This window comes from Ambystoma mexicanum, chromosome 5p, assembly GCF_040938575.1.
Source record: "Ambystoma mexicanum isolate Mex_15411 chromosome 5p, UKY_AmexF1_1, whole genome shotgun sequence".
NCBI classification, from domain to species: domain Eukaryota; kingdom Metazoa; phylum Chordata; class Amphibia; order Caudata; family Ambystomatidae; genus Ambystoma; species Ambystoma mexicanum.
Genome location: NC_090930.1, coordinates 1,157,777,840 through 1,157,790,472, shown reverse-complemented (window position 1 = coordinate 1,157,790,472; position 12,633 = coordinate 1,157,777,840). Strand labels below are relative to the sequence as shown.

The window sequence follows — 12,633 nt, the reverse complement described above, 5'->3', positions numbered from 1 at the left end:
TTTGAAACCTGTGTGGCAGTGTCATACTTGTGATACCATGCCTCCCTTGCAGGAAGTAGTAGTAGTAGGGCCCTTGTTACTGAGCGGTGGGTGGGACTGTAATGGGGAGGTATTCCAAAGGTGTAAAAAACTGTCTCGCATTTATTTATTATGATTATTTTTTATTTCTTCTAATGTGCCACATGCCCATGGGCCCCAGGGTGTGTTAGTGTGTGTGCAGTGTCGATATGCATTGTTTTTGTGGGTACAGTGATGGAATGGTGTGTTTCTCGTAGGTGGTCATGTAGTGATCCATAATGTATTACTCTCAATTTTTAGCTGTTTCTTTTGGAGGGGGGGAGATGCAGGAGGCATGATGGGCTTTAGACCATGCATAGTTCTCCCCAACCATCATGTGGCAGATAGGGGTGGGACAGGGGAGTGGCAGCTTTGAACTAAAATAGGTCTGTGGAAAAAACATCACCAGTGACACAGTCTCAGTTAAAAAGGTACATCGTTTTTCTTAGGGGGCCCATTTGAAAACAGGGGAGTGGTGAGGGGGACAGCTCTTTATGTGTCAGGCTATTTTGTGGGCACAGATAAGTTTGTGCGGCCAAGATCTTGTTGCTAAAGACAAACATATTGCATGTTAAGTATCTGCGACACCAACACTTTGCACACCGTGGCCGATTAACAAGAAACATGTGATTCAAGAAGCGTAATTGGTTCATGTTATTTGGCACAAACACTCACAAATGGGATGTTGCAAAAACATAAAACACAGTACTGTACCACCCAATTATCGAACTCTTGCAGGGCCCTTATTTTAGAAAAATGGACCAGAAATGTACTAATTCTTGCTGTACGGACATTGAGAAACAGAAAGACACATCACACAGAAGAGCCATCAGAGAATGGGAGCCCCAGGTATATATATATTTAATACCTGCAGCATTGATCAAATAAAATGTGTGGGGGTGGGGACAGGGGTGAGATTGCTTTTCAAATTAATCCGTGTGAAAAAAACAACAGAAATGCAGTCTGCAGTAAAAAGATGCATATTGTTTCTCAGCATATGCAAAAGAATGGAACATGGGTTTGAGGGCAATGCAAAGCACCCCTGATGGAAGGCCCGAATACTGCAGCTCTCAGAAGTCTGCTGCAAAAGACTAGTCCTCCTGCGCTGGGCTCCCTTTCTATTGGCCAGTTGAACCTCTATTAGTTCAATTGTGGTTTCACTATTTTCTTTTATGTGTTCTTGTTTTACCTGGGCTCAGGTTTTTATTTTATTAATTTTAGTTCCCTTTACATTACCCTACGTTCCTCTATGGGATTTCAACCCGGGTCCTCCCATAGGCTCTATGGGGTTCCAAACATCTGGGACTTGTCCTGGCACTGTCAAAGAAAAAAGCGAAGGCATTTCCTCTTAGGTCCTGCAGTGTTTCTCTGCCGTCATCCCTCATCCACTTCCATCCCTCAGAGTGGAGCATGCCGCCATTCCTGGTGTTCCAGCACAGGTATGCCCAAAGCGGTCATGTCCCATTGCTCCTCCACGTGCCGTGAGCTGTGTCACTGCTGCCACTGGCTCCCTCCAGCAGGCAGCAACGCTATCGCCAGCTGGTAGTACTGGGTGAGTATCTTGTGTGAATTACGACACCACCATTCACCACAGTTCCAACTACTTTAGTTGCTCATGTTGGAGTAATCTATGTTTTCCTGTTGGGTAGTGCTATGCCATACAGGAGACCCTTCATAAATACATATTCACCAGCTCACAAAACCGTCTTCATTGTGCACCTCTACTACTTACTGCTTACATTATTTCTATCCATCATTTTGACCTCTTCATCAACTTGCTTCACTATCACTGGTGCTACACTGGGAAAACAAAAAGCCACAACATTTTTATCAGACACTTACTGACAATAGGGATCTTTTGTATATCAGGCTTTAAAACCAAGGAAATGGCTACTTGATCAGGTGGTGTAACAATGATTGAGCACCCCAAGGTTCTATGAAAATATACTTAGACGTCATTCCTTTGATTATTCGTTTTGGTATTATCTGTTAGGACATTTGCAGGAAGAAATGGACCCCATGCATGATTTTATATAAATGATCAAGGTAGATGTTTTACAATATGCATTTTGGGGAATCCTGCGGATCCCCCACTAAAACCCTGCCTGGGGTCATCTCCCAGATGGCCAGGAGAGTGCAGACGCTCCCTGATCACAATCCCGTGGGTGGTGTACTGCGGGAGCATAACCTGGATGGAATCAGGGCCCAGGGTAGTGAGCAGATTCTGTGGGATGAGACAGCATTTTTCCTCTTAGAGGGATACTGGTACTACCATGTTAGAAGAGGTTAAAGCTTATAGTAATTCTTACATATTTTACCCTCCTAGCAAAACTAAAATGGTAAAAGCTAAGGTTATAAAAACGCAAGATATTATGTCAAAAGAATGAATCTTTTGTATCACTAAAAATCAACATCTTCCTCAATACCAACGGTATACTACGGGAAAGGGCGGAAATGTGGCCTTTTCTATACCATCTGTCTCTAATAAGATTGAAGCCCACAAATCCTCTTCTAAAAATACTAAGCAAATTAAAACTACCCTTAAAGGTTATTCAAAGCTGGAAGAGTGGCAATACAGCTTTGGGGTAGCTGCTGGAACCAAGAAGGTGTGTATAAAGCTGGGGAAGGGAGCTGGGAGCTTGTAGGAAAATTAAGTTAACAATCTGCAGATGATACTGGCAGCAGTAAAACAGGCAGAATAGGCTGCCCTTTTTATAGCCTAGGAAAGAAGAGTGCCTTGCCTACCTTTGGAGGTCGAAGAGTCTTGTCTTTAAAATGCCTAAGGTACCATGTTGAAGTAAACCTATGAGAATTGTGGTTGTCTATACTACTGACAGAGAATGTTGTATTGAAAGGGGTCGAAGCAGTAGCACACTGTGGAGCAAAGGAGTATGCTTCCACAGTAACAGTAGTAGAAGGGAGCAATCGAGAGGAAAGAAGCACCCTAAGAAGAAGCATCCTGACAAAGTATATTAAAGACGCTGCTGAGGTTCTAAACATATGGACAGTTTTTGAAGTAGATGTAGTCCTTTTGTCTTTGAACTGTTTCCAGAATAGCCTGGAAGGAGGATATCCAGGATTATCATTGGTGCAGTTTTCTTTGCTGGAATTGGAAGGGGAACTTTTCAACACAACGACAAAGAACTGTTACCAGTGGAATTTTGTTTGGGTTTACTTTTTGCTTCTTTTGGGATTCTCAAGAACTGATTCAAGACTTTGTTTTCTTTATGAACACTTGGAGAGATTAACTTTGGACAATCCTGAGAAAGGGTCTACCCAGGACAGGTGAAGGTCATCCAAGTCACTGGTTGTTTGGGTAAACACTTGTTTATGTTGTTTATTGACTTTGAATGTTTTGTTGTATAGTGTTAGGGCCTCTTTTATAAGAACTTCCATTACAACCTAAACTAGGTAGGGAATTCCCTGGGAAATTAGGCTCAGTTAGGTTTTCTTTGCACTTCGTATCATTAATAAAATGTCTAACATTGAGAAAACTATAGGCAGTGGTGCGCCTCGCATTACTGACCCCTTACAGCATTTACTGTTTTTTAAATGTTTTTATTCCATAATAAACACATATTGATTGATTGATTGTAATAATGGTAGGGGCTGTAACATGCGGGAAGGAGTGAAGATGAATCAGGGTGTTGAGTCCTCATTGGGCTGTTGTGGGTTACTACTTAGCAGTTGTAGCTGTGCATGTCTACAAGGTCTACATACTCCTCAAGGGACATTTTGACTGTTACTCAAATTAAACACTCTTTAAAAGATGATGTGAATGCTTAATGAGCGATTGCATTTTCTCAGCCAGGCACAATACATATGTTTTGAGTGCATCAACATGGTGCACTTCACAATGGCCACTGTCTTCGAACTCGCAGGTGGCTTCCATATAAGCAATTCCAAATTGATTGTAATGCTTACAAATTCCAAAGAGGGCCATTGTCATTGCTTTCTTGCTGGTTCACATGAAGGTAAGTTATTAGGAGACCACAAAGATACAGGTATGATAAAGCCTTAGGGTCTGATAAACATCACAGGGCAATGCATGCACTGCTGGGTAAAACAGTGTACCAATGAGTAATGCATAGCCGCCAGCACACGCTACCCCAAGCAAGCGCACTATGGAGTGGATGGCACAAAGGTTCTGGCTGGGTTAGCGAACACTACGGAATCTAGCAGGGCAGTCAAGAGACCTCCAGAAATTATTTTGTTTCCAGAGTGGCCTCTGAATTGTGAGTCATGTACACAGCTATGCACCAACTCCTGTGGAGTATTATTATCATATCACCTGTGCAATTAATTGTCAACAGTCCAGTTATAGCTCCATCTGAAATGTCTAATGAGATCTATTAAAAAGAATGAGATAAGTGTGTATCAAGGAAGACCGGCCGAGATGCGGAAGTTTTTTGTTCAGTTTCTGCACGAATTACAAATGCATGTTTTGTACGAAGGCCCTTACTTGTCTCCTACTCCAACTCTCTCCCTTCAACCGTTCTCTCCTTCAATCGTAACATTCACCCAACGTTTTCTCACACATTCATAGCAATGCTATAATGTTCATCCTCCTTTGAGCAAATACAGTGTTTTCCCTACCTTTAAGTAATCAGCGCTAAGTGTATACAACAATACACAAATAGTCAATATGACAGTGTGGTAATGTAGGGGCTAAATGAAGGTATTTAGAACCCCCCACTTAGAGGATTAAAATCAAAAACTGGTGCGTGACTATCTCTTGTGACAAAGTCCACAGCCTAACCTTGAGGACAGACAGTGGGAGGGGTCACAGGGGCCACCTCAAGTTAGTGGATGCTGGACCCAAAGGAGGTGTATGGGGGACTCGTAGCCACCCCTCCCCCAACAGGGTCCCTGCAGTCACAGGAACACATACAACCTTTCCAATCCTATAGACACCTATGAACTCCAAGGGGGTGGAGACAAGATCTTTTGCAATCTCAGCATCCCTACAAGTGCCTAGGGTCACCGGTGACCTGAGGGATAGTCACCAGAGCAGAGCTCTCACCCGCTCACCGAGGATAGTGACATGGAGGGAGCCCAAGAAAATAGCCATAGGGTTATTCACCACCCCACCACTCATGCAGACCTACAGGATGATATAGGATCTCAAAAAGGGGTTGGAACGGGAATATTCATCCCTCTACCACCCCTACCAATAAGCAAGACAACCAAGGGGGTTAGTCACTGGGGCATTCATACCCCCACTGCTCATGCCAATATGCAAGATCACAAAAGGGGAAATCGCAGGGGCCCACACACTCTCACTTACCTTAACCCCCAATGGGAGATGAGGATGTCCATAACCCTTGGAAAGACTCCTGCCCACAAGGTGAACACACTTAGATTCAATCAAGCTCTGTAGCCAGATCCAAACCCTAGAAAAGTAAGCATCTCCCTTTAAGGGAACAATGCTACAACATTTCAAAGTCCCCAACGAGCAGGGAAATGCATGTTTATTCCTTCAGCACTAATGCTGGAATAACAATTTCACATTATGACTTATACCCGTAATGCCCACAGAATCCCTGTGGTTACAAAGTTGGGGCCAAACCACGAGGAAATGATTTGCACTACAAAGACTCCAAACCCAGTCTCCCAGCATCATGGTGGTTCCAGACTTGCAAATCCCCCATGACGAGGGATGTTTAAATGTAGAAGGGGCCTCTCATGCTTCCCACAAGTTATAAATGCCATATCATATCACAAGATTGGCCAACTCCAGATTCACATGCTAGGATAGCAGAGGGGCCTTGACAAATGCAGGCAAACACAGCAGGGCCTCCAGGATGTAGTCTAATATGCCCGGGCATAGCAGGAGAAAGGCTGTTTCCTAGTCCTACTCCAGCTTGCTAGTTTAGTTTCCATCTTAGCAATGGCCTGGCTCCTAGAAGAGCAAGTACAGCCTGACGAGATAAGTTCATCTACAAGGCAGCTGGGTGTCCGGCCTGTGGTTGCCTTGTATGTGATCAAGGCAATTTTGAAAAGGATCTAGGCACGGATAGGGAACAATTCAAGGATGGGTGAGACATGGTCAACGTTTTCAGTACCATTAATAAGGCAAACTGCATGTGAAGGACTGCTTAACGGGAAACAAAGTGTACTGCACGGAGCCTGGCGAGGAGGGCATTACCCACATCAATGTATGTAATAATGAGTGCTGAGGGGTGCGAGGAAGAGTTAATCTTGCAAAACAGCATGAACTGATGACATATGCTGTGGGCTTTGTCAGTATGCTGCTGAGAGAAGGTATTGCTGTCCATGTTGAACCAGAGTTATTTTGCAGAGAAGGAAAGTTGGGAGGTGATTCTCGGAAGGTGCATCTTATTAAACCATTCTTGGATGGTTTCCTGTTTGGAGAGGTAATGTAATGTAAGTGGTCTTGTCTAGCGCCATTAATGGAGACCTTGCTGCGCTTGCCTCTGTAAGAAAAAAAAAGGGGTGGGTGTGGAGGAGCATGAATTCGGTTTTGATCAGGTTTTGTTTTAGATATGCGCTTATTATCCACATTTTAAGAGTGGCAAGGCATTTACTGAGGCGATGGACTGTGGGAGAAGATTACTTTAAGGTACAGCGACGTGTCATATGCATAGTGGTGTAGTGATATATCTAAATCGTCAAGCGGCGATGCAAGCAGTTACATGGAGGAGTAGAAAGTTGCCATCAGGAGGAAAAGAGTTGTTGGGGGGTAGGGGTAAACTCTCAGAGAAAGAGAGAAAGTTGTGAGGAAGCTGGAGGAGGAGGAGCAAGCGTAATCAGGAGGAGAGTTGTGAGGAGTGTGACAAATCCAAGGAGATGGTCACCTCTCACCAAGGTGGAGCCTCTCCTTTTGGGAAAGGAAAACTTGAGACACAGATGAAAGTCAATATCCCGCCACCCCCGCCCCGGATACCGACGTACCTTATGGGGTAAGTAGGAGCTAGAGGGTATGACAACCCTGTAATCCCTTTAATGATGGATGACTTGCTTTCTGACCCAAGCTATAGCCCATCTCTCGGCGGGAGAGAGGTAAGTAAACCAGCCCCCTAGAGGAGCATCATTGAAAGAACCAACCTGGAAGCAGAGTCTGCAAAGGCCGCAGGTGTGGCCGGTAAGGTAGAGAGAACACCAGACATGGTGTCCTGGTTGGTGGTGCGCACTTGATGAGTGCAGCAAGGCCCATCAAACGGGCAGCCAAAACAATTCTGACCCCCAGCGAGAACAGAGTACCAAACTCCTGTGTCTGATTTACAAATGTTTGAATTATTTTGCTCCAATATATTTGACTGAACAAATAATGTGATACCAATCAGCACCAATATTCCATTCTGCATACAAACTATTATTAGTGGTTCCATCATCCAGATGCGTCTCTTGGGGAGACAGACCATTTGCGGTTAATGGACCCAAACTATGGAACAGCCTGCCCAAAGATTTCAGGTGGAAGGATACACTTATTCTATTTCGCACATCTTTGAAAAACATTCTCTTTAAGTAACCAATTTAAAGTACGGTGATAGCAGGAATGTGTTCACTGTGATCCTACTGGTGTCCACTCATCAGCCACCACCATCTGCACCTAGATGCAAATCATTCTGCTGAGATTGTGCAATACAAAATATCTCTCAATCAATCAATCTCAGAGGGCCAAGGAGAAGTCTCCTGCACGTCCCTAAACTGAGGGAGCGGGGGAGAAAAGTCACTGATGGCTGATGCGGAGTCCAGTTAGTGAGTCATGCATGTGGTTCCAGAATGGGAGAAGTCCTGGGCAGACTCCACACCCCTCCCGAGGAAGGAGCACTGCTCCACACAAGCAGGTACATATCTCCAGTGAAACTTGAGGCGAATGGCACATCGAGAAAGAGGGAGAAGGGGAAGAGGGGAGAAAGCCCAGAGTAGGGAGCAAGGAAGAAGCTCGAGGGATAGGAGAGAGACGAGGCAAACCCTGCAGCAGGGAGAGAATGAAGAAGCCCCAGAGTGGGGCGATAGATAGAAGCAAACTGCAGAGCAGATAGAGAGAGAGGAAAAACCCAAGAGCGGGGAGAGAGACCAAGACAAACACCGGAGTGGGGAGAGAACGGAGAAGCCCCAGAGTGGGGAGAGAAAAAGAGGCAAACCCCAGAGTAAGGAACGAGAGGAGAAGCCTCAGAGTGGGGAGGGAAAGAAGATACACTGGAGGGGAAATTGAGAAACAGGAGAGCCCCGAGAGGGCAGGGGAAAGAAACCCCAGAATGGGAAGCAAGAAGGAGGCAAGCTCCAGAGTGGAGTGTGAGAACAAGCAGAACTCCAGAGTGGGGTAGAGACTGAGCCACACCAAGATTTTGATGAAAAGCAAAGAGGCCTGCCTGGAGTCCCGGTACAGCACTCTAGCAGCACAACAATTGTATGCCTGGAACTGTAGATATAGGCTAGGGCCTATGGTAAAGAGAGACAGGGTTGGGGGTCAGAAGGAAGCAGCCATCCCTTTCAACGAACAGTTCCAAAAAATATGCTTTTACTGTTGTTATTTTCCTTCTAGGGGTAGGGTAGGGAAAGATCATAGATTAGAATAGGATTCCAGACCGAGGACTACTTTTATGTTTAGACATCTTGACATCCTGACATCCTGAAGAGCACCGTTTTACTTATTTCTACTATAGAGTAGGGATTAGAGTACTAGCTTTAGGGAAAGAGTAGTCCTTTTTACTTTGAAGAAAGAATAAAAGTCACAGAAATCATACTTGCGTGGCCATCTCCCTATTCTGAATTACCACAGGAGGGAAGGGAAGAACTGATTTCATTAAACAAAATAGAGTGCTGGGAAGTTGGAGGTGAGCTACCAGAAAACCAACAGACATGGAAATCAGGAGATGAATCCTGTAAAATCTGTGACAGAGAGAAAATCTAGAGGGGGAGATGCAACTTATACACCTAAGTAGGAGAACAGGTAACCTGGAGCAAAAGATCAGGGACGTTGCAGCAGCGCAGGTCGGTCCAGGGCGCAATCGAGAGCCATCAGGAGGAGGTACGAGATGGCGCAATCTCTCCAGGGGTTAAGGAGCATACTATACGCAGAATCAGGGAGGTTGTTCTGGGGACCACGTCTCAAGAGCAGGGAGCTGCCTAACTGACCCCACCTCCAAGACCTGTGAAACCTTAACCTAAACCGAAGAGTTACAACCGCCATCTCAAATAATGAAGTTGTTTTATAGGCCTTTCCCAATCCTGATACTTGTTGGCAACAATGGGCCTGATCAACATCTCACCAGAAAAAGGCAAAGACTAATGTTATCAATTGGATATTCGAGCAGAACCAGACTGAGGCCAGCCCCTAGAACCTCGTACCACTGTTCTGTACTTTTATCTTTACTGAACGACTATCTGGAGAATCAAAACTATAGGTTTCCATTCTTTCATATTCCGCGCACATTTGGAGCCTTTTGACCCTTTTCATGATCAAAGGGGTTTCAATGTCTAGAGTGTGGGGCACTAACACCAAAGAGGACTCAGAAAGGCGGTCCCGTGGAAACAATCTGATTTTTGGTTTCCTTTTTACAACCCCTCATTTTGTGTTATCGCCTAAACTTGCCTTCCCTGAATCATGTTATGATCTGTAAAAAGTCTAATAAAATTTTTTATTTAATACCAACCCTGGTCGTGTCATGTGTCCCACACTCAGCGCACACTGTGACACTCTTAAGACTGCAGATGGAGCACCGCATTTCATCAGGAAACCCACAAGATTGGGCTCTGTTCAAATAATGTGGTAAATTGGGGAAATCACCAGGGAGAATCTGAAAAATGCGGCACATAACGTTCTTTTCAAATTCAAAATGGCAAGTTTTCACAATTACAAGTTGCCTTAGATGCGGCAGCAGTACAGAGACAGTGCAGATACGCACGTCAAGGATGCAGAGATGCCAGCAGCGGACTGAGAAGTGACGTGCACTCAACATTAATTTGTGTCAGTAACTTTGAATTTGAAAGCATGTCTCATGAAAATGTAGCCATACGTAAAATATATTAACCCAGGCCTGCAAAAAATCGTTCGACCCATACTGGATGAAATGAGTATGCAGCACAAGCCATCGGGAATCATTGGTGAATATATCTTTAGGAAATATAGGAACTAAGTTCCACTGATGTGGACTCATACTGACTTGGGTTAATTCCATTGCAAAACATCTTCAAGACAGAAGAAGCAGCAAGGCAGTAGTGAGTCCTTCATCATCACTAGATTACTCCGACCACACTGGCACTCCACTACTGACTCATCACCAACTCACCTCCCTGTCCCAATTTCTCTCCTCTTTCTATCAAGCAAGTAAAAACATTAAAATTTCCTTTTTGCGCATGTGCAGCGAGAATCTTCATAACTCTCCGGATCACATTCTTTCCTCATCTCTACAACACTCTGTACCACTCCCTCACCGCCAGCTTCTTGCCTTCAATGGGAATCCAATTGTTTGAATTTAAACCCCTCAAAAATGGAAATGTGTTTCCTCTGTGAAGTCTGTATCGCTGGTGTGATCGCTTCTCACCTTAAATCCTTGGCAGAGCACCACACCTCATCAAATCCCAAGATTTATAATTGACATGGAATTCTCCCTCACTGCCTCCCAAGTGAGCTTGGTGTTCCCGTCCTACTTCAACCAAATTAAACTTGTACAGCGCATAACTTCCTTTCTGCCCTTGCCCAGCAATTGAGTGACAGCGGTAAACATCTTTATCTCCTTCCGTCTATCCTGTGTTGTAGTCTCCTTCAGGGATTTCAACTAAGCCATATTCAATTCCTCCAATGGGTTCAAAAAGCAACCTTCAGACTCTATTTTGACTCAACTGCGGAGAGCATATTTCACCAGTCTTACTCCTGCCATCCCCCCTTGGCTACCTATTGCAAAAAGAACTGAATTCATGCCTACATACAAAATGCATACAACACTGCATGGGATTAGCCCAGATTCATCACATCAAATCACCCACCAGACCCCTAGTAGGACATTATGATCTACTGGCGTGGTTATCTATGGGACATTAATTCAGAAGAGAACTATAGACGAACGTATCGACCATCTCAGCCCCATATTATGGAACCTTCTCCACAAGGAATCAAATCCTACCTATTCCAAATGTGACTGTACCCTTGGTCCCCATGTTGTCGGCTCATCTTGCTCTCTAGCTCAGAGTTTAACATTGGCATTCAGCGTGTAGCACAAATTAAAATTAAATACATACCCAATAGATACCATTCTAATGTTCAACGTTATGAATTATGTGAAGATCTTGGTTGCATTGTTCCTTCTGAGAAAGCAATGACCTGGGCAGACTCCCAAGGCTGGGCTCCATTTGTATACAATAGCTGACTCCACTGTTCAACAGCTTAGGCTGGTAAAGTGCCTTCATAGCACAGAGCATCATGTTTTCACATTTAGAGCAAGTGATAGCAAAAAGAGAATCCAACAAAGGACAAATTGACACCAAACGTTTCAAGTTATATAAGCATATTCAAAAACACCTTATGAGGTACGGCAATTGCCAGCAGATGATAATGCGAAACCTCACGTATTGTATTTGAATGGGATGCAATTGTGCAAAGAAGATGACAACCATGCAGGGCAAACATGAATGTATCATTTAGGGATCCAATGCTCTACTCGTTTAAACCTAAGCACTTGCTCATTTTCCTGAACTAAAAATCATCCTTGTTGCCCTTTTTCAGACCGGAAAAAAAATCCTGCTAAAATGTCATGCAACCTTCCAATGTTAAGTACCTACACTGGAGACAGACCAGGGAAAATCTTCTTAAGGCATGTTCCAATATGTGCCAGAACATCGTTCACGTCTTCTGACGATGCAATCTTCATGGATATATTACATTTTTCGGTTTCTACCACCAACTGCAAGAAACAAACACAAATTGAAGACTGCGCAAAGGAACAACATCTTGGCATGCTTACTACTAAAACACCAAGGAATCATAGAACGTTTATGAAATGCAAAGTAACTGTCTTTATTGCTGCCAATGAAAATAAACCTGCACAAACATAACACAAAGAACACTTAATGTGTACATATTGAATGAAATTCATAGGGGGAAAAATTATCAAATGAAACTTTTGTGCTAATGGATTTGGTCAGCTGCACATTTCCATTGCCTATGTTTAAATACAAATCGGCACACTCCCGCACCGCGTAGTGGCAAGCGGGGCAGGCTGTTCCCTGCTGTTCCTCGCTGGGACGCTGCTGGGAGCTCCTGGCAGCACTTGGGGTCGGAGCATATGGCAGTAAGCTTGTGAGTCTGCTCGTCCCTGGGAGCTTAAAAACCTGTTACTTATACATTCTGCAACCTCTTTTTATTCACAGGGTTGTTTCTGCCATCTTTTTATGGCGTATTTACCGGCCCCTTGTGTTTTTCAGATAAGCCTTGCATGTTGATTTGCCAAGGCATAACTGCAGAACAGTAGAATGGCTTTTGTTTTACTCCAGACCATTGTTGAAACTAAAACCGGCCACTTTTGTTACATCAACACGAGGATTGCTAAAGAATACTGTTCCTGCTGAGTACATTTTGCCTGTTGATCACAGGGAGGTGGAGGGCAGGGG

The 12,633-nt window shown here is 44.2% G+C and overlaps 1 protein-coding gene across 1 annotated transcript in view; it reads right to left on the bottom strand.

The window, feature by feature from the left end:
- CARMIL1 (capping protein regulator and myosin 1 linker 1) overlaps window positions 1-12,633 on the bottom strand; it is a 1,545,633-nt gene that overhangs the window by 901,839 nt on the left and 631,161 nt on the right. The window contains exon 5 of the mRNA XM_069613644.1: window positions 11,806-11,927. Coding sequence (XP_069469745.1) covers window positions 11,806-11,927 — 122 coding nt within the window. The remainder of the gene's footprint in view (window positions 1-11,805; window positions 11,928-12,633) is intronic.